The 22,890-nt window shown below is 57.5% G+C and overlaps 1 protein-coding gene across 6 annotated transcripts in view; it reads right to left on the bottom strand.

The window, feature by feature from the left end:
* Positions 1-3,973: 3,973 nt before the first annotated feature.
* Positions 3,974-22,890, bottom strand: part of FAM53A (family with sequence similarity 53 member A) — a 42,369-nt gene continuing 23,452 nt past the window's right edge. For all 6 annotated transcript variants that reach the window (XM_009202272.2, XM_009202317.3, XM_009202370.3 and 3 more), the window contains 3 exons: positions 19,478-19,532; positions 17,012-17,757; positions 3,974-4,506 (listed from right to left, as the gene is read on the bottom strand). In XM_009202272.2, coding sequence (XP_009200536.1) covers positions 4,192-4,506; positions 17,012-17,757; positions 19,478-19,532 — 1,116 coding nt within the window. In that variant the 3' untranslated portion in view covers positions 3,974-4,191. The remainder of the gene's footprint in view (positions 4,507-17,011; positions 17,758-19,477; positions 19,533-22,890) is intronic.

Below are 22,890 nucleotides of genomic sequence, written 5' to 3'. Positions count from 1 at the left end.
CTTCCCGCTGTGTGTGAACTCACTGCTACGCCCTCCATCTGAGCCCACGGCCTCAGGCACCTGGCTCACTGGATCTTCCGGGCCTTCACACCGGCTGTCCTGAGTGGAACTCACTTACTTCCCTAGATCCCATGCCCTCACCTCCTGAGTCTAGAGCAGCACCCAGGAATTGGCCAGTCCACCTCTGTCAGAGAAGAAAGTGCATGCCTGCCCAAGACCTGGGGTTTTCTGGTACAGAGGGGTCCGTGTCTGCGTCTGCCAGGCCAGGCATCAGGAGGCCACGGGGCCAGCATGGGGCTCAGGGTCCTCAAGGGAGACCTCCCTCCCTCCACCCAAAGGCCAGCCAAGGGGAGAGCTGAAATTCCTGCTCTTGCTGGGGGCGGGGGGTCCCATCTGCAGGGCTGGAACAGCAAGAGTGCCCCTCCAGTGTCACCCATGCCCCCAGCATCTGCCCCTCCTCCCTCCAGGGCACTGGCTGAGATGCACATGCAGCGGCGAGCGCGAGAACGAGAAGCTCCTGCTGCACCAGAGGACGGGCAGGCCCCTCTCCTGGTGAGGGCCACCGCCTCAGTGGTCACAGCTGTCTGGGCCTGGGAAGTACCTGGGCAGACAAGCTCTCGGCAGAGGGAGGTCCCAGGCTCTCAGCTGGGCTGGGCTGCCTTTCTTCCAGCATCCATGCTCGGGGGCAGATGGCCAGAGAATAGGCCCAGGACAAGGAACAAAAGGTTGGACAAGCACGGGGCCTGTGACCGCAGGGGGCTGGCTGGCTCTGAGGTCCTGGCACAGAGGCTGCCACCCCAGGTTGCCAGGGAGGCTCCCAGCCAGGCCATCCCCACCTCCCTGGGTCTTCAGAGGCTCTGGGCAGGGCTGGAGGGAACAGTGGGGTGAGGACGGCCCTCGAGGGGCAGAGCGAGCCTGGGGGAGGATGGAGGCGTATTCAGGAGAAGACACAGGTGTGGATGCCCAGGGAAGGATGGGGAAGCCATGCCTCTCTCATCCCAGTATCCCTGTCCCACCTCACCTCAGCCCCTTCCCCTCAGGAGCCCTCCACAGGGACAGGAGCCCTTCACGGGGACAGAAGTCCTGCAGTGGGGAAGGCCCCAGGAAAGGGAAAGGGCTGGGGGCCTCAAGGCAGCCCGGCGGGGGTGGGCCGCTGCAGCAGTGCTGGGGGCTAGGGGCAGGGAGGGGCCTGTCTGGAGGATCCCAGCCTTGGAACTGAGGAGTGGCCTCACAGGCCTCTGGCATAGGAAGGGAGCTGTCCCAGGGTACCAGGCACAACCCCGGCCCTCCCACCACGTCTGCCCAGCCCAGTGGATCCTACAGGGGCTGACCACTGAGGTGGGTACCCAAAGCAGGTCCCAGGGACCCAGGGGCTGCGCTGTGTTGCAAGACCCCCATGCCCTCCATCCACCCGTCTGCGGCTCTGGGGTCCCCCCGCAGAGGGCCCTGGGACCCCCTGCCTGTGGCCAGTCGAGGAAGGACCAAGTCCAGGCCCACCGTGGGTGACACAGCTGAGCAGCCCCCACCCCACCAGCACTTCCTGCAGCTTCAGCAGCAGCCTCTCTCCATCCCCAAGGGGCCAAGCATCTACCCGAGGCAGGAGGCCAACCCCCCAGGCTGCCCCCGGCCTCAGGCAGGTGACTCCACAGGGCCAACCAAGGGTCTCAAATGCCCCTGGTGAGGGTCCTGGACCCCCATCCCAGGAGACACACAGACATGCCCAGGGGAAAATACAGCCCTGGGGACAAGCCACTCCCACACACACGCCACCCTGTGCCAGGCAGACAGGGGACCCATGGGTGCCCTGAACCTTCCGTCTCATCCCACCCGCAGAGGACACAGCAGGTCGGCACTGCAGAAGAACCGGCTGCCCTGCCCCGCTGAGGGCCCCACCCACCAGACACCCTACGTCAAGGGCACCGAGGGGAATGGCCATGGGGCCTCAACCCCAGTAACCCACAGGAGGCGCCTCCAGCCCCACTAACCAGCCAGCGGGGAGGGTTCTGCCCAGGAGAGCCAGAGGTTTGGGGAAGGAGGAGATGAGGTAAGGCAGGAGGTGAGAGAGGTGGGGAAGCCCTGGGGGATGGTGGCAAATCCAAGGGTTGCAGGCAGGACCAGAGGCTTCATCAAGGGAAGGGGAGCGTCGGAGGGGTGGGAGGGGGGCTGGTGACTCCACACGTAAACCCCAGCTCACCCCACATCCCCTCGCTCCCATACACCCAGGCCAGGCTCAGAGCTGCTGAGGGGCCCGAGGGCCCTGGGCTGGGGTAGGAGCAGAGTCACTGGTCTCCCTCCTCCTGCCTGTCCTTGAAGGGGACTCAGGTAGGGGGACTTGGCTGGGACCTGTTCCAGACTCCAGGTGACACATTGGACAGATCTCCCAAACTTGGGTCACCATCCAGCGGGAGGGGACACTGGGTGACTCAGCCGTGCCCTGGAGAGTGCCTGCAGGGAGGGGGCGAGGCCCCACCTGTCCCCAGGGCATCCAGGCCTGGGTGGGGACCTCGGGGTCCTCTGCAGCCACGGCCACAAGCCCTGCCTCATCTCTGACACCCTCCTCGGCCTGTAGCCGAGGGCCCAGCGGGACCCTGGCAGGCCTGACACCACCACCATGCCAGCCCCACAGCCCCATCTCCCATTGCTGTCCAGGCTGCCGTGTCCTGCAGGCCAGTGGCCGGTGCCCTGGAGGCCACTCTGGCCCCACAGCCAGCCTCTGACCTGAGGGACCCTGCCCTGTACTAAGTCATCTCAGAGCACCACCCAGCCCACCCCAAATCCCAACACCTGGATGGTGACCCGACTACGCAGGTGACTGTGGCTTTTGCTAAACTACCCGGAGCTGATCTCCACAAATTTAACCCAAAACACAACTTTCCTGTGCAGTCTGGCAACTGTGTCAAAGTCCAATGCCAGAGGCCCTCCCTTCCCTCCACATGAGGCCAGCGGTGGCTCTGGGGAGCAGGTGACACTCTCTTGAGCCCCTGTTCCATCAGTGCCAGCACAGGAGCCACCCAGGGCCTGCCAAGGACAGGGGGGCTCCTGACCCTGGGCCAGCACAGCAGGACAGTAGGCACTGCCTCAACGGAGGAGGGCAGGGCTTGGCCAGGGACGGGGCTCCCACTTGCTAAGGCCCCAAACTCCCCAGCCCCATGCCCCGTCTTGCAGGGCAAAGGCAGGAGGGTCACCTGAGAGCCGGAACCCCACTTTCACCCAAGCAGCTCGGCCTCAGGAAAGTTGATCCAAAAAAAACCACATCACTCACATCACTCGCCACCTTCGCCCACCTTTGATCTGTGGCCCATGTCAGTTAAGAAAGTGGCATTGATTAACTTCAATGATCTTTCATGAATTTTACTGGGGGAAAAAAAAAATCAAGAAAATTTCAAAAAATTATTAATGATTTCTTTTGCTATCACAAACTCGAAACCTCTACAATTTCATTAAAAGTGCAGGAATGAAAAACAGGAAATCCCTTGCCCTGTCTGGTTCTGAGCCAGAGACCAGAGGCCCGAGGTGCAGCCAGGCCCACTTCAGGTGGTGGAAACGAAAATTAATCAGAAGTCATACACTCAAATAAAACGCCTCGTATTAAACTCAGAGTGGGTGCTGACGGGAGCTGCCGGCAGGACGGCCTTCCCAGAGGCCTGGCACCGCTCCCCACCTGAAGGCACAAGGGCCCTCCCAGGCCACGGGAAGCATGGACTCACGGCAGCTCGGCCTGCCCCAAAGGCCATCACCGCCACCGGTGGAAAACCAGGCAACCACAAGCTGGTGGTTCACTGGCACGTGGGTGACAAGGTTCATGGCCACAGATGCCCATGCACAAGCCCCAAGCACCATGACCCCTCGGGAAGGAGGGGACACACAGGGCCAGTGGGGCCCTGACCACCAGCGCCTGGGGTTTCCTAGCAACTAAAGCACTCAAGGCGCCCTGCACGGCAGACTTTTCATGAGGAACACAGACCCGTGTTAATCTGTTTGCAGATTCATGTTTAATAAAATGCCCTTCTGAAATGCATCCAAAATAGAGAAGCTTTCTCCCGAACTGCAAAAGCCATAAAAATGCAAAATACTTCTTTAGGAAAAACTGAATCAAAATTATGCCTCAATGTTCCAAGTCACATGAAACCTACTCTGTGCCCCAGGGCAGGTGCAGGCGGCAGCAGTGGCCCAAACCAGCCCCCGCCAGCCTCAGTTGTTCTCGATCTGCTCCAGGTCCAGCTCCCCGCGGGCCCGGAGGAAGACACCCTCCTCCCCGGCGCCGTCCCCATCACTGGGGTCCCCGTTGCTCCTGCTCGAGCCATCACCGGTCACCGACTCCCTTGAGGCCCACAGGTTGGGGTGGGCAGGGCTGGTCCTGAGGCCCCTCTGGCTGCAGCCAGGCATGGTGATGCCAGGGAGGCCCCGGGATTCACACGGGGAGGACACAACCATCTTCACTGGGGCGTCATCCTCATCATCATCTTCGTAATTGAGGGAGCAAAGGCTTTTTGAATTTTTTAAAGTCTGCAATAGAAAAGATATGGGCTTAAAGCATTTCTAGCAGATCACTTGGGAGGCAGCGTCCCACCAACCCATCAAAGGCTCAGTGTGCTGGAGCTCTGGCCATCCCCAAGACCACACAAAGCAGGGGCTTGTCCCCTGTACATCAGTCACAGCTCGCAGAGCCCCTTCCTAGACCCTGCCCACACGTGCCCTGGCCCCTTAGCTCTCCTCGGCCCCTGCCCAGCTGGTGTGGGCAGAGACGCACAGCCTGGCCCTGCCCAGACCAAATGGACCAGGCTGGTGGGCACCTGACACCTAAGCAAGCCTCAAGACGCCCAGGGGCTCACAGAGGACAGCCTTGTCCCAGTCTTGTCCTCGGCAGGTGGCCTGGCCAGGGAGGGTGCCTCGTGCCTCCACTTCTGACAACAGCCCCACCCAGGGCCGCTCTCAGCAAGCACCTCACAGCCACCTCTGAGGCCCTGCAGTGGCTCCGTCTCTCCTCCACCTGCCCCCATAAGGCCCCTGGAACCCCACCTCGTCGATGTCCTCACGGGCCCACCAGACGCAGCTCCCACCTTCTCTGTCCTTGCACCTCCTCTCCTAATAGTTACTCTAATAGAAACGCATGCAAATCCTTCTCATCTCAAAACACATGCAACAGACAGGTGCACACACAGGGGTCTCCCCTGGGCAAGGCCCACCCTCGTCCCAGGCGGGCAGCTTCCAGTACCTCCATGCCACGCCCAGGCCTGTCCACAGCAGGTCCCTAAGTGCCAGGCTCCGGCCCTCCCTCTGCTCTCCGGAGGTGCCGCCACCAGCCCCTTCTCACTCTGACCCCCAGTCAAATCTCACTCAGTAGCCCCCCTTCCCAAGGCCTGTTAGGGATAAGGGGTTCCCCCAGGCTTCACCCCTGAACCGGAGCGCTGAGTGGCAGGCAGTCTCCATCCACCCTGGCGTGCTCTCTTGGGCGTCTCCAGGGCCCTGAGACCCAGCAGGTGTGTCCAGCTGGGGCATGAGTCCACGGCCATGGCCAGGGCAGCAGCCCCTCAGCACGCCTGGGCCCCCACCCCCTGCCATCTCCCAGTCCTTGCCTCAAGTCCCCTGTCTGTGGTGCCCAGCACCGTCCACGCCACTCGTCCACTGCCACTGGCAGCAGCCTTCCCACCCAGCCCCACCTCCCTGGTCACCTCCAGGCCTCCTCAGGGTCAAGGTTCCCCTCCTGGACCACACCCACGCTGGCCTCAGACACCTCACCTCATGGCTCTGGCTTGTGAGGACGCGTGGGTGAGGGCACGTGGGTGCCATCAACCACAACTGCAGGGCACAGGGGCACTGTGATGCCGATAATGAGACCGCAATGACACAGCAACCTTGGCCACCTAAAGTTATGACCTAGAGCACAAGCTCACCAATTCCACAGGACCCAAGAAACTCCCCAAACCACCTTCGTCCAGAGCAAGGAAACGCCCCACAGACAGGAACCTCAAATACTTCCTGGAAACACTTCCAGCGACTGATTTTTATAAAAGCACATGGCCCTCGGGGACAGAGCTCCTTTTTTCTAAGGATATTATTGGGCTCTAAAACACAAATGGACGCCGGGCGCGGTGGCTCATGCCTGTAATCCCAGCACTTTGGGAGGCCGATGCAGGTGGATCAGGAGGTCAGGGGATTGAGACCATCCTGGCGAACATGGTGAAACCCCGTCTCTCCTAAAAATACAAAAAATTAGCCGGGCGAGGTGGCGGCGCCTGTAGTCCCAGCTACTCAGGAGGCTGAGGTAGGAGAATGGTGTGAACCCGGGAGGCGGAGGTTGTAGTGAGCTGAGATCGGGTCACTGCACTCCAGCCTGGGCGACAGCCAGACTCCGTCTCAAAAACAAACAAATAAATAAATAAATAAAAGACAAATTGACATATTTTCTGTCTTTGTGGTTCTACTATAAAAAGTGAATCACTGAGAAGTAAAATTCTAAAGAATAATTTTTTTTTTTGAGACAGGGTCTTGCTCTGTTCCCAGGCTGGAGTGCAGTGGTGCAATCATAGCTCACTGCAGCCTCAACCTCCCAGGCTCAAGCAATTCTCCCACCTCAGCCTCTCAAGTGGCTGAGACAATAGGTACACACCATCATGTCGGTCTAATTTTTGTATTTTTTGTAGCGATGGGGTCTCACTTTGTTGCCCAGGCTGGTCTCAAACTCCTGGGCTCAAACAATCCTCTTGCCTCAGTCTCCCAAAGTGCTTGGATTACAAGCATAAGCCGCCATGCCCAGCCCCACTCAAATGTTTAAAGATACAACTGGCCACATGTTTTGGTCAGAAAATAAGGATGCATAATTTCTTTTTCATTCAAATCAAAGTGAATTTACCCATCGACATCACTTGTACATACAAGCCCCAGGGCCAGCATGAGGATGTGGCTGGTTTCCTGGGCCCCTGCTGGATGGCGTGGAGGTCCAGGTCTCACTGGCTAGGTCTGGTGCCACCCATGACCTTGCAGACTCTGGCTGCCGTGCTGCCCACTCAGGATGGCCTCCAACCCACGGCACCGCCAGGCTGCACTACGCATGCACCAGAGGTGGCTGGGACGCTACACACCTTCAGGGGCCAGGTTTCCTTCCATTTCAAACCACAACATTTTGTTCTGATTCAGGGTCAACCCTCTGGACCGAATGCTCTGACCTGACAGATGGCGCAAGAGCCACACGAGGCCTCGGACACGGGACTCGCACTCGCGGGTGCAGCTGTGCGGCTAGTGCGTGAAAACAGCAGGCTCTGAACGCCTCTGGATGACAGTCGGTGGAGGAGAAACAACTGCTGCCCACAGACACGGCAGCTGCAGAACTAGGCGCCCAACACCGCTAGCGAAGGCCACATGGAGCTGAAGGGGCCACCCATACTGTAGAGACCATGGAAACCGAGGCCCGTGGGGCCAGTGCTGGCCTGGACTGCGCCGCCCGTCCGCCTCACGCCCCCTGTCCCTTGGTACCAGCCCCGGGGCTCCGTCCCAGCTCCTGCTACCATCACGCTCGTTTGATGGTCACCTCCATCTGAGGTTAAACACAAAACAGTTGTCCAAAACATAAAGGTCAAGCCTTCAAGTTCTAAATCAGGCTCCAAAGCGCAGAGGCCTTTCAAACTGTGTGCGAAGCCCTTCAGTCAGTCTGGGGAGTGCAGGGGCCCCAGCTGACAGCTGGAGGGCCTCCAGCATCTGAAGTGGGTTAACTCAGCTACCAGAAGCCGGTGAGACCCTGGAAGGTCAGGGAAGCCTCCTATGAGCTGACCTGACGTCACTCAGCAAACGTCCAGGCCCTGTCTCAGCCACATCTGTACCTACCCCTTGCCAAAGCCTCTGGCTTTTGCCAAACTGAAACACTGGTTTACTCTCGTGAAAGCGCAAGCTCCCTCCACCATGTGGGTGGGGCTCACGTGGTCCCCCTCACAGCCAAGGTGGCCCTGGCCGCTGGGCCACTCTGCAGCAGAGCCAGGCAGCAGTCAAGGGTGGGGAGGGCTCCCCATGGCCCTGGCAGTGCCTGGAGCACAGCACAGTGCGTGTTGAAACAGGCAGCGAAGCAGAGCCAAGCACCTCCCGCCTGCCAAAGGGAGGAACGGGCCAGCCAAGCCAAGCAACAGAGGCCCACAGGGCGCAGGAATGTCCACGGCAGGGGCAGGGACAGAGGCCACAGCAAGCTCCGTGCACGTGTCAGGCGAGGAGGCCAGTGTGAGAAGAACTGACACCCTAGACCCCTTGTTGCCTCTGGTGAGCCCCCTCCCAACCCTGCAGAAGAGAGGTTCATTAGGAAAGTACGGACTGGAGCATTCTAGACAGGGGAGCTGGCCGACGGCACATGAGAAAATGGGCTGAGTGAGCCCTGCTCAGACATCTTGCTTGGGCTGTGAGGGGTGCACAGCCTTACAAAGCCGGGAAGCTGGAGGCCAAAGATCCTCCCTGTCTCCCCAGCCCTCCACACAGAGGCAGGAGGAGGGGACTCTCCGCCCGACCGTGCAGCCACTGATGGTGTCGGCTCCTCACCCCAAGGGGGATGGGGCAGCCGGTGCCCGTCAGGAGGTGTGGAGTGAGTGCCCAGCAGTATGTCCCCTGCCCAGCACTCGCTTCCACCCCCTCACTCACCACCTCTGACCACTCTGGGCGTGGTTCCTGGAGAGAAGGTCTGAGAAAACGAGCAAGAAAAATCAGCAGCTGCAAATTCCAGATTTTCAGTCTGTGCTGTCTCAAACATTCCGTGTTCTTGATGGTCCCTGCTATAGTTTGAACGTGTCCCTCCAAATCTCTACCATGGTGTTGGGAGGTGATCAGGTCCTGCGGGCCTACACAGGACGCGAGTGCCTCATAAAGGGCTGGAGGAAACCAGCCTCAGTCCTCCGCATCCTCCACCTCCTCCGCCAGGTGAGGACACAGCCACAAGGGGCCATTTTGGAAGCAGAGGCCAGGCTCTCACCAGACGCCAGACATGCTGGGGCCTGGCTCTTGGGCTCCCAGCCTCCAGAACTCGGAGAAATACATTTCTCTTATTTATAAGTGACCTCGTCAGTGGTATTTTGTTACAGCAGCACAAACGAACTAAGTCAGTCCTTTTCTTGGTACCAGGAGCTGCTCTAAGCTTTTGGTTTTTCAGTTTTCATCCAGGAGGCACAAAAAAAAACAGCTCAGCAGGTGCAGGAGAGGCCCCCATGGAGGACAAGCCTCGTGCCCTTGTGACTGAGGCTGTGGAAGGCACCGTCTGCTCACTAAACCCAAGACCTCCAAAAACGCAGCGGGCCTGAAGGTATAAACACGGCCACATGCACCTCCAGCTTGTCCTTAGGTTCTAGCCTGCGAGGTAACTGCTGGCCCCAAAGCTGCCTGCCTGTCTGAAGAACTCCTCAGGCTCCAGGTGACCCGGCTGCAGAGCCACACAGGGAGCTCTTTCTTTCTCTGCAGCAGCCTCGATCTCTCTAGAGGCGGCTGAGCGCCTTCGCTACATGGCAAAAGCTTTGCAAAGCCCTAAAAGCACACGCTTTTACAGAAACCAGCAGCTGCTCTCACATTCTGCTGGAACAATAACTGATGTACATATTGTCAGTCATCATATTTTAATTTCAGCTTTGAAACAGCTTTGCCAATAAAAACAGAAAACGTAGCTTCTCCAGTAAAAGCCAGGCGTCGTGGCTCACACCTGTAATCCCAGCACTTTGGGAGGCTGAGGTGGGTGGATCACCTGAGGTCTGGAGTTCGAGACCAGCCTGGCCAACATGGTGAAACCCTATCCCTACTAAAAATACAAGAAATTAGCCAGGCATGGTGGCAGGCGCCTGTAATCCCAGCTACTCGGAAGGCTGAGGCAGGAGAATCGCTTGAACCTGGGAGGCAGAGGTTGCAGTGAGCCGAGATGGCGCCATTGCACTCCAGTCTGGGTGAGAGAGCAAGACTCCATCTCGGGGGGAAAAAAAAGCAGAAAATCCTAAATGTTTTCTGTGAAAACACGCACTGTCTCCAAGGGAAAGGCAGGGAAGGCAGTGCCCCTGCACCCTGCTCAGGAAGAGAGCAGCCCTCTGACACCTGGGGAAGCTGGTGTGAGCCTAGACTCAGAGCAGACGGCAGGGGGTAGCGGGGGGTTGAGGATGACCGCCAGACCGTCCCAGCAGTGCACGCAGACTGCACAACACACGCCAGGGACGCCGGACCAGAGCTGGGCTGCACATACCCAGTCCACCAGGTGCAAGCACAGCACAACCGGGGTGCAGGTGTGAGTGAACACGAGCGTGCAGGGGTGCGCATGAGTGGGGGTGCGCACCTGAGTGTGCACATAAGCATGGGGGTGAGTGTGCATGGTGTGTGTGGGTGTGCCACCCAGAGTCAGGACTAATTGTCCGGTAACACACAATTATAAAAGTTGTAGAGAAAAATCAGAGCATTTCTTTTTGGCCCTGAGGTAGATAGGAGCTTGACACAAACAGGAAGTGGCAAAGCCTGGGCCTGGTGGCGCACGCCTGTAATCCCAGCACTTTGGGAGGTGAGGCAGGAGGATGGCTTGAGCCCAGGACTTTGAGACTAACTTGGACAACACAGTAAGGCTCTGTCTCTAAAAAATTAAGAATATTAGCTGGGCACAGGAGTGTGCACCTGTGGTCCCAGCTACTCAGGAGGCTGAGGTGGGAGGATCGCCTGGGCCCAGGAGATGGAGCCTGCAGTGAGCTGTGGTTACGCTACTCCACTCCAGCCAGAGCAACAGAGAGAAAGAGACCCTGTCTCCAAAACAACAAAACCAAACCAAGAACTGACAGGTAATCCAGGCTGGGAGCCACCTGTTCACCAAAGGTACCACCTGTTCAGGTGGTATGACACAGGCAGGGGCAGGTGGGTGTGGGTGAAGACTGGTTGGCTGACAGGGAGGGGGTGCAAGATGGCAGATGTGGGACAAGGAGAAAGGTGGGAGCCAGTTTTTGGATGGGATGAGCAAAGAGCTGGAAAGAGGGAGAGCAGGGAGAGCAGGCAGTGCTGGCCCCTCGGGAGTCTTGGTGCCGTCCTCCGCAGCCGCGGTCAGCAGGGCTCTGGGTTTGCAGACGTGGCCCCTGAAGACACTGCCTGTCTCCTCAGGGGCTTTGCTGACATTTGATGAGGCCTCTCCCCATAAACCTTCTTTTTACCAGAAAGTGATGTGATGACTACTGTCACACTGACGACACTGGTGAGCAAGCAGACCGAAGCGGCTCAATTTAAGGCAGCGCACACTCCAGGGCAGGCAGGTATCACCTGGCCCCCACAAGAAGCAAATAAACAAAAAGCTTTTGTTTCACATGGGGTTGAGTCCCAGGAGCAGAATGGGGTGTGCAGCACCCACATTACTGTTCTGGCTCATTAACAAAGTCACTGAAGAAAACGGGGCAAGCCGGGTGTGGTGGCTCACGCCTGTAATCCCAGCACTTTGGGAGGCCAAGACAGGCAGATTACCTGAGGCCAAGAGTTCGAGATCAGCCTGGCCAATATGGTGAAACCCCATCTCTACTAAAAATACAAAAATTAGCCAGGTGTGGTGATGGGCGCTTATAATCCCAGCCACTTGGGGAGCTGACGCAGGAGAATCTCTGGAACCTGGGAGACAAAGGTTGCACTGAGCTGAGATCATGCCACTGCCCTCCAGCCTGGGCAACAAGAGCAAAACTGAAAGGGAAAGGGAAGGGGAAAGGGAAGGGAAAGAGGAAGGGGAAGGGGAAGGGGAAGAGGAAGGGCAAAGGGAAGGGGAGGGAAGGAAAGAAAAGGAAAGAGAAAGAAAGGAGGAAACAAGGAAAGAAAGAAAGCTCTGCACCTGCGTATCCTCTCGGTAAGCCCCTTACCTGTCTGTGGCCAACCAAACTCCAGCATAAGGAGGGTGGGGGCACCAGAACTAGCACCAGCACCAACACTATTCCACAAGCACCGTTCCTGACCGGCACTCCTTATGGAGAAGAGAGGTTTTGAAATCACTCCCTTCAAAAAGTGGAGCCCGATCTTCCTCCCACTGAGTAAAGGCCAGACAGAGTCAAGAAGCAGACAAAACCTCAGCTGGTGAGGACCAGGTCACACAGGGCTCTTTGGGGCCCACTCACGCTCACTGGGGTCACTCGCTATGGGAAACCAAGTGGCCATATCGTGAACACACTCAGGCTGCCCCTCAGAGAGGCCCATGTGACCAAAGCAATGGGGCCTCCTGCCAAAAACCGTGGGTGAACCTAGAAGCAGGACCTGCAGCCTTGGTCGAGCCTCCAGGCAACCGGCCTCCTGACTGAGCTCCAAGGAGGCCTGAGCAGCATGCACCGGCCTCCTGGACCCCTGAGGTGGCACAGGCGTGGTGTTTGACTGTGAGGTGGCACAGGCGTGGTGTTTGACTGTGAGGTGGCTGGGCGTGGTGTTGTGGTGGCAGGCGTGGTTTGTGTGTCGGGCAGCACAGGCGTGATGTTTGTGAGGCGGCACAGGTGTGGTGTGAGATGGCAGAGGTGTGGTATTTGTGGGTGGCACAGGCATGGTGTTTATGAGGTGGCACACACACAGGCATGGTGTCTGTAAGGTGGCACAGGCATGGTGTTTGTGAGATGGCACAGGCATAGTATGAGGTGCCACAGGCGTGTTGTTTGTGGGTGGCACCGGCGTAGTGTTTGAGGTGGCACAGGCGTGGTTTCTGTGAGGTGGCACAGGCGTGGTGTTTGAGGTGGCACAGGTGTGGTGTTTGAGGTGGCACAGGTGTGGTGTCTGTGAGGTGGCGCAGGCGTGGTGTTTGAGGTGGCACAGGTGTGGTGTTTGAGGTGGCGCAGTGGTGGTGTCTGTGAGGTGGCACAGGTGTGGTGTTTGAGGTGGCGCAGGCGTGGTGTCTGTGAGGTGGCACAGGCGTGGTGGTTTTTGGTTTGGGGCTTTTTTGTTGTTTTCGTTTCTGTTTTGAGACAGAGTCTCACTCTGTCACCCAGGCTGGAGTGCAGTGGCATGATCTCAGTTCACTGCAACCTCCGCCTCCTGGGTTCAAGCAATTCTCCTGCCTCAGCCTCCCAAGCATCTGAACATTACAGGCTCAACATTAAGGCCCACCAGCTAATTTTGTATTTTTAGTAGAGACAGGTATCACCATGTTGGCCAGGCTGGTCCCAAACACCCACCAAACATTCCAGGCAGGTGGATCACAAGGTCAGACCACACACGTCACACACACCACACACGCCACACCCGCCACACACGTCACACACGTCACACACACCACACCCACCACACCCACCACACCTGTCACACACGTCACACACACCACCAACCCACCACACCCACCACACACACCAGCACATCACACACCCACACCCACCACACCTACCAGTACTCCATCACACTCCACCACACACATCATTAATAATACCCACACACACGACCTCAATGAGACTGAGGTAGGTGGATCAGCAGTCACACCACACACGTCACACACACACACACACATCGCCAGCCAATCTCCGCCACACATGCCACACACGTCACAATGGGCACTGTTGACCCACCACACCCACCACACCCATCATACACCCACCACCACCACACATCACACACCATACACCCACACATCAGCCACACACGCCATTCATGCATCACACACACCACACACACACACCTCAATAATATGTCAACACAGGACCACACACATCACACACAATCTACACACACCACACCTGCTGGCTGAGGCCACACATCACACACACACCCACACACCACACACGCACACCATACACACCAGTAGCTCACACACACACACCATACACACCACACGTCACACACATCACACCACACACAGGCCACACATCACACACACCACACACGTCACGCACTCAAGGCACTGCCACACACCTCACACCATAGTCACACACACCACACACACTCACGCATGAACCATACATCACATGCCACACACACCACACACACCACACACATCGCACACACCAGTCACACACACCATACACGCCAATGTTCACATGCCACATAGTCACACACACCATACACACCACACACACCAGACACACCACAGACATCACATACACACCACAGTCACACACACACCATTAATAATAAGGTTAATAATCACACATGCCAATACTAATTTACAGTGACACACTAATAATTCAAGTAGCCAGTACACATATCAATAATAACGCCATACACACCACACACGCCTCACACACCACACACATCACACACCACACATACCACACATGCCACACACATCACACACACCACACACACCTCAGTCACACGACACCACGCACACCATACACACCAGACCCACACATGCCACATACACCACATACACCAGACACACGCCACACATACCACACACGTCACACACACACATACACATGTCACGCACTACACACACACACATCACATGCACACCACACATCACACACAGTACACATATCACACACACACCACACATCACACGCACACCACACACACCACACACACATATACACACACATGCCACACATACAACACACATCATTACACACACACCACATCGGTCACAAACACACCACACATTCCACACACCATATACTCTACCACACATACAGGACACACCACACACTACCACACACACACCCTCACACACAGGCCACACATCACACATACCACACAACACATCACGATACCACAGACCAGCTAGCAACCACACACACCACAATAATAATACCTGCAGACCACACTGCATACTCACAATAGACTTCACACTAGTCTGCAACACACCCAAACATACCACACACGTCTCACACACAATGCACATTATATGCACTCCACCACACACCACAGCCATGCTACACAATCACTGCTTCGCAGCACACAGACCACACACACACACCAAACACCACACACATCACAGACGCCACACACTACACACACCACACAGCACTCACCATACTACACCCCCACACCCCACAACACATACCATGCCACACCAAGGCAGGACCACATACACTACACCACATACAACACATATCCCACACACAGAGCACACACCACACATACCACACACATCACACACCACAGACCACACACACATAGATCACACACCACACACAGACGTCACACACACCACACACCACATACACCACACATACCACACAGCACATAGCACATGTGCCACACACACACACACACACACACACACACACTTCAGCATTTGACGGCAGCCCTGCCCTCCTCCCACCAGTCTCCCCAACACACCACACACCCTGGGTGCCCATGAGCCCTGGTCCTGGGTCTGGCGAGTCCTTGCTGCTACCCACACCTCACACTCTGCTGGGGGTACCCCATCTCCAGACTGAGCCCCATGCAGCCTCTACCAAGGGTCCTTGATCACCAACTCAGCCGACCACCTGGTCTGTCTCCCAAGGCATCTGAGAAACCCAGGGCCACCTCTACAGCAGGACTGTTGTTTGGTCATCAGTAGGTCCCTGGCACCATCATTCCCTGCCCCACAACGTGCTGAGCCGGCAGCTCCCTCCTCCACTCCCGTCCCTCCCGGTCCCCACGGGGACTGACACCCACGCTGTGCACACCCCAAGCCCTGGCAAGCAGGGACGGCCTGCTTATGCTATGTCCAAAGCTCGCCACCAGCTTTCCAGCATTTACTGGCTTCCCCAGGTCAGCCCATCTCATAGCAAAAGATCAGAGCCTTCTTCTCTAAATCCTGCTCTCTGCAGAAAAGTTTCACAGCAGGGAAGTCCGGGTTTTCAACTCACCTCAAGCCCCCGGGAAGAATCGACTGGAGAACCCACTGATGAGAAGAGGCAAAGCTCACAGTGCCCTCGGTGTGGCCTAGCACCAGCGTCCCGGAGGACCCTGGGGGATCCCACCCAGCACGCCAGCCACACTGCTCTCCAGCCTTGAGCTGTGGCCAGGTCAAGCAGGATGTGGGCCATCTGTGCCCCTTCTCGAGTTACTGTCCCCACAGGGTGCCCAGGTCCAGCCCACCCGAGCAAGACAGTGCAGCCGCACTGTGCACAGCTCCACCCACATCCACTCTCCCCAGAGGCCGGGCATGGGCAGGCCTGTGGCCCAGAGGATGGGGCTGGGGGCAAGAGGTCGGGGGGTTGCCAAGGCCACAGGTCATTGAGGAGAGAGGTTGACACTGATCCCACCCCACCCCAGCCACAGCCCCACTCAGTCCTGGCTTGCACTCAGAGTTGGCATCGGGAAGTCCTGTTAATTTCTGCCACTGCCCAAAGCTCCCCAACACAGACGACCCAGTGAGTGTGCACAGAGCCCACCCTACTCTGTCACGGCTCTGCCATCTCCCTCCCCGAGCGCTGCCAGGGCCCCCAGAGGTCTCTGGTGAATGCACCCCCTTAGTAACACAGAGCAAGACCTGGGAAAGCCTCCTCAGTCCTGTTCCCTTCCTTAACTCTGTGCCAACCACAGCCCGTGACGGCGGGTGGAGAGGTGAGCAGGTGGGAGGCACTGAGAATCTTCAAGTGGGTGCAGGCTTGCAAGAAATCTTCAAGACAGTTTCTGCAGGAGGTGCCTGTAGAGTCCCAAGGCGCACAGGCGCTGCTGGGCTCTGAGCTGCAGCAGGGACACCCACCGGCTCCCACAAGAGAGGACCCCGGGCTCTGCCTCAAATGGGGCTCCCAGGACAGCCTCTTACTTCCTGAGCCATCACCATGCCAGAAAAAGTCAGGGGGCTCCCCAGCAGTTGACGCAGGTGGCTTAGCTAGGCCAGAAACCCACAGCTCTGTTCTGCTGCTTCCCCTAGGCCACACCGTGCGAGCCTGGCCGGCCACCCTGGGCCGTGTGTGGGGCTCTGCCTCTGCGGGGGCAGGCAGGGTAAGCTGGGTGTTCTGACACTGGGACAGGCCCCAATCACTCCCACCCACTCCGGACGGCTCTCCTCACTCCTTTCCTCCCAGCCCAGAGGAGACCAGCTGGATGATAGCAGCCGCTTCCCAGAGAATCAGCCAGCCTCACCCCAGCACTGCCACGTCCAGATCTACGCCCCTCTGAACCCTTGGGAACAAGAAAGCCTCACCCGGGTCATTTTTAGGAAGTCCAAGGATGGGCGTGTCCACCTGGCGTCCTCCTCACGCCTCCGTTTGCGCCGGCTCCTCTTCCCACTGAGCACGCAGGGCTGTGAGCGGCACCGGAGCAGCCCACGGTGCCGGCCCAGCTCAGGCGTGGACGTGGGGCTGCTGCTGGCCGAGGGCAGGGGAGTGCCCACACCTGCGAGTTGCTCCTGTGAGAGGGACAGGCGTCGCCTCAGGGAGAGCAAGTAGGGCTCTGCGGAACACCAGGGCAGGCCTGAGCCTGCACTGCCCTCGCTGCTGTCCACGAAGCCGCTGCTGGCCGAGGACGGCCGGGGCGTGGCGGGTGAGGTGGGACCGGTCAACCACACGGCACTCCTCGGCAGGACGGCGCCGGGGCTTCCCTGCAGTGTTGCGCTCCCACCGCTGTTGCACCGCCTCTTGGAGACTGGAGTCCAGACCGTGGAGCTGCCAGGGCGCCAGGGGGACCGGCAGCGCACCAGCTCCTCAGGTTCTGACAGGGACCGGCAATGTCGCTTGGTCGGTGGGGCCGTGGACGAGCCTGTACTTTCACTGGGGTCCACAGTGCTGGCTGCGCCCAGGCCCACACCTGGGCCCGGGGACTCTGGCCGCCACTGAAGACCCATGGTGTGAGCAGCAGCAGACAGGCCTGGCAGGAAGCAGAAATCAGGTCTCGTGGCTGCCTGGCTTCCAACGGGCCGTCCTCCACTTAAGACCTTCCAGGGACTCTGGTCTACCAGAAAAGACACAAAGAGGCAGTGGAAGAGACAGGTGAGCCACAGAGCAGGCCTAGCCTCTTCCCACCATGTGGGGTGACATCTGTCCTGGTAAACAGCCTGGCAGAGCCATCAAGGGCACAGCCCCATTGCCATCACCCCTGGACGTGCTTCTCCGAGATGTCCATGGCGCACAGTGGGCACCAGCCCCGCCTGCCCTTGCCAGGTTAGCTGCAGGGCTCGGCTCGCTTCTTTAAGGGGACGCCGTGTCTGAAGCAGGTGTCAGTCTCCCCACCAGTGCCTCCCTGAGAACAACTGCATGGCTCTGCTCTCCCAACAGCCTTGCTAAAACATTCTTCCTGCATCCGCAAAACACTCCCCTCCCTCTGTGACCAGGCATCTCAAGGATGTGCAGCTTCCCTGGCCAGGACTCTCCAGAGCCCCTTCTTAAAGCAGCTCAGGTCCCTCAGTAACATGGGCAACAACACAGGGTCACACCTGCTGCCAGGGTCTTCAGGGAGAGTCTGAGCCCCAGAAACTCCTCAAAAACCTCAGAGCCACCAGGTCCAGGCCTGGAGCCCCTCCTCAAGTCTCACTTCCTGTGCAACTGTCCTGGGGCCGCCTGCCTGACATACTCCCCAGTCCCCCTGCCACCTGGTTCGGAGAAGCCTTGAGAGCAAAGCCAGGTGCATGGACCTGGCATGGAATCTGCCTGGGCGGGGTCATCTGGACCCCCAGGACTCCCCCAGTGGCTTGTGCAGTCACTGTCCAGCCGAGAAACTTGGAGTGGAGACTGTGAGACCTGCCTTACAGGGGGAAAGGCCCTGGGGTGACTCTGGGGTGGCCAGGAGGAGGTGTGGAGGTGTAGGCAAGGAGAGCGGCCAGCCAGGTGAGGAGTGTAGAAAGCCCTGCAGAGCTCTGAGCCAGGATGGAGGTAGCTGGTTTGGGCCCGTGTGCAGGATGAACCCCAGGAGGCTGACGTGAGAACATCACACCACAGGCTAGGCAGAGGGTGGGGCTCAGGCCATCTGGGGCCTCACACTTCCTACTTCCATCTACTTGTAAAAGAATCTGGTAAAACACCTTCACTTTGGTAATCTGGCGCTCAGCAAGGTGATCCTCCTAACGGGCCTACTCTGTGTGACACAGGGCGCTGGGCGCGTCACAGTCGGGTCAGCAGGGTTAACAGAGATGCCCTGGGACCTTCGTTGGGGGAGGACCTGGGACCCCAGGGTTACCTGGCCCATGAACACCGCCAGCCCCCATATTCGGAGCACCTGCTCCCCATCAATGAAGGGCCAACCTGCAGGTGAGCCAGGCACAGCCACGCCCTCCACGGCACGGACAGCAGGTGGGCTGCACGGTATGCCACAGCACGCTCCAGCTGACACTACAAGCCCTGCCGGCCACACCATCCTGTTCTTTTAGTGGCCACAGGGTGGGCCTTGCACCTTCCAGAAAGGGCACAGCAGACCCCTGGGCCCACCAGCTGAGGAGGGAGAGACCTGGTTGGGCCTGCACTCTACACGAGCCGTCCTGCTCACAGACCACTCTTGACCACTGGCCCAGCCGTGCGGGGACAGCAGCAGGGACCACTCCATGCCCCAGTGCAGGGCACACGAACACTTTCCTGGCTTCCGCAGATCAGGCTCATGTTCTGCGTCCAGGACCCTCCCAGCCCAGGAGCCTGGTCCCAGCCCTGCTCAGGCCTCCAGCCACAGCTCCTAAAGCACTCACCATTGAGCTCCAAAGGGAACAGACGACCGCTGTTGTTCAGGGTTTCGGCAGAATACTGCAAGTGACAGGAAAGAGAAGTTTCAATACCGTGACTGACACATGAGAATTCGGCAATAATATCCCTGCATTTTCATCACTGCAGGGCATTCTACCTTTCCCCAGTGTTTTCTTTCTCGTGATTAAAATAAGCACAGTTGTATTAAAACCTAACAAAATTCAACTGAGTAAATGCACATTTTTAAATTTTTTTTAAAAAAATGTTTTATCTTTTTAAAAGAGTTGTTAACACTAAACAGACCTTTTTTTTTTTTTTTTTTTGAGACGGAGTCTCGCTCTGTTGCCCGGGCTGGAGTGCAGTGGCGCTATCTCGGGTCACTACAAGCTCCACCTCCTGGGTTCACGCCATTCTCCTGCCTCAGCCTCCTGAGTAGCTGGGACTACAGGCACCCACCACCACGCCCGGCTAATTTATTTATTTATTTATTTTGTATTTTTAGTAGAGACAGGGTTTCACCATGTTGGCCAGGATGGTCTCGATCTCCTGACCTCGTGATCTGCCCACCTTGGCCTCACAAGTACTTGAAGCCTGGCCTCAGACATTTTTATTCCAAGCCACAGGCATGCATCCTATCCCTGCTCCTGAAGCTCAGGCCCTCCTGCCTTTCGGCAGCCTCGACTGCAGCCATCTTTGTAAACCTCACCACCACTTACTTACTTTTCAGCAAGAACTTCAGCCAAGACCCAAGGGGCCCTTTCCCATTTGCAACAGCTCAGACACAGGACCGGAGCCCCTAAGCCAAGCTCTGGAGTGTGGCGCTGGTCCAGGGAGACATCCAGAGGGGGGGGCCTCCCTCCCTGGAAGCAGGAAAGCCACTGGGCATGGTGATAACTTGAGGGTCTGCAGGGAGGGCACTAAGGGAAATGCCACAGGGCTCTCTTCCCTGCCCCATGAAATGTCAGGGAGCTGCTTGGCAGATCGCGGCTTGGAGGCCATTATGTGTCTGCTTCCACACGCTGGCCCGTGCAGGCAGGACACAGGGCCCTGCAGAGGATGGGGCACAGGAGGGGTGTCCTGCCAGGTACCCAGCAAACTCCCTAGCCTCCCAGAGCCTCCTGGTCTGTGAGAACACAAAAGGCCACCCTGTGACAAGGACATGGCTGTCCCACAGGGTCCAGGCACAGCAGCCCCTCTGCTTTTCTGCCTTAAGAGTTCTAGGGCTCCTCTGCCACACCTCAGAACCTCTCAATTAACACTTAAGTCCACGGCACTGCATCCTGTGATAACATTTCCAAACATGATAAAATTAAAAGGAAATCCTTCGCTGCTTCCCATAAAGGGATTAAGTTAAAGGTTGGGTTTGTGACCCCAAAAAAAGACACCCATCCACAGACAGGCCGCGTACACACGGGGTCCCACCTCAGCCAACACAGCAGTGTCGAGCTGTGAGCACCTGGCCACATCATGAGGACGGGGCCTGGTGCGGGCACGGGAACCACATGACCTCCAGGTTCTCCCACCTCGGAACCCAGGTCCGATGGTAGAGAGGACAGGCAGCTCTGCTAGAGGACCTGAAGGCTTTCACACCACAGGGACCCTTGTTGCTATAGATCCTCCCAGTTCTGGGCCTCCCCCAGCAAGCACCAGGACCTCACTCTCTTCCTGTTCCACACAGCACCCGTCCCCAGGGTCACATGAACAGCACCCAGCCTGACACGGCCACAGAAAAATGTCTAGCAAGGAAAGGACTTTCCCATCCCAGCCGGCATAGACGGCTGTCACAGGCAGCTTGAAGGAGCCACCAGCCTGCACGGCCCCAGATGTGACCACTTCTGTGCAAAGACATGCCAGGGGCAGCAGCTACTCCCAGTGGTGCTAGCTGTGTGGGATGTGCGTATGGCAGACAAACAGAGTCAGGGTCCCTGGGAGCCAGGAGAGGCTGGGCAGCCAGGTCCCACAGGCTTAGGACGGAGGCTTATCAAAAACATTTATTCCTCACAGTCCTGGAGGCAGAAGTCCAAGATCAAGGGACGGGCAGATTCAGTGTCCGGTAAGGCCACCTTCTGGTTCACAGATGGCTCTTCTGGTTGTATCTATGCATGGTCGAAGGGGCTGGCTTCCTCTCTGATACCTCTTTCATAAGGGCACTTAATTCCATTCATGAGGCACTGCCGCCATGACCTAATCACCTCCCAAAGGCCCCACCTCCAAATACTCATCCCATCCCCTTGAGGGTGAGGATTTCAACATCCGGATTTCAGGGAACATGAACATGCACCCCTTAAGCCTCAAGAAATCTGGACTTCAGGGCTGGGCACGGGAGCACACACCTGAATCCCAGCACTGTGGGAGGCCAAGGCGGAAGGATTGCTTGAGCCCAGGAGTTTGAGACCAGCCTGACCAACATGGTGAAACCCTGTCTCTACTAAAAATACAAAAATTAGCTAGGTGTGATGGTGGGTGCCCGTAATCCCAGCTACTTGGGAGGCAGAGGCAGGGGAATCGCTTTAACCCGGGAGGCAGAGACTACAGCGAGCTGAGATCACACCACTGCACTCCAGCCTTGGCAACAAGAGCGAGACTCTGTCTCAGAAAAAGAAGAAGAAAAAAAAGAAATCTGTACTTCAGGGCTGGACACAGGGGAATCCCAGCACTGTGGGAGGCCAACGTGAGATGATCACTTGAGCCCAGGAGTTTGAGACCAGCCCAGGCAACACACAGAAACCTGGTCTCTACAAAAAAAAAAAAAAGAGCTGATGTGATGGCATGAGCCTGTGATTCCAACTACTCAAGACGCTGAGGTGGGAGGATTGCTTGGGCTGGGGAGGTCAAAGCTGCAGTGAGTGACTAAGGTGGGAGCATTGCTTGGGCTGGGGAAATCAAGGCTGCAGTGAGCAACTGAGTGCACTGCACTCCAGCCTGGGCAACACAGCAAGACCCTGTCTTTAAAAAATTAAAAGTTTTTAGGCCGGGCGCGGTGGCTCACGCCTGTAATCCCAGCACTTTGGTAGGCTGAGGCGGGCAGATCACGAGGTCAGGAGATCAAGACCATCCTGGCTAACACGGTGAAACCCCATCTCTGCTAAAAACACAAAAAATTAGGCGGGCACGGTGACAGGCGCCTGTAGTCCCAGCTACTCGGAAGGCGGAGGCAGGAGAATGGTGTGAACCCGGGAGGCAGAGCGTGCAGTGAGCAGAGATCACGCCTCTGTACTCTAGCCTGGGTGACAGAGCGAGACTCCATCTCAAAAACAAAAACAAACAAACAAAACCTAAAAGTTTTTAAAAACCAACTCTCTACCAATCAATCCCAGCCTGTATCTGCACAGTGGCACAGAGCTGGAGGACACCACAGTCCACCACCCACCCACACCATGCCCGCCAGGCTGGTGGCACAGTGAGCTTCCCTGCGCCC

This window comes from Papio anubis, chromosome 3 (genome assembly GCF_008728515.1).
Source record: "Papio anubis isolate 15944 chromosome 3, Panubis1.0, whole genome shotgun sequence".
Classification (NCBI taxonomy): Eukaryota; Metazoa; Chordata; class Mammalia; order Primates; family Cercopithecidae; genus Papio; species Papio anubis.
This window is presented reverse-complemented; position numbering and strand designations above follow the sequence as displayed.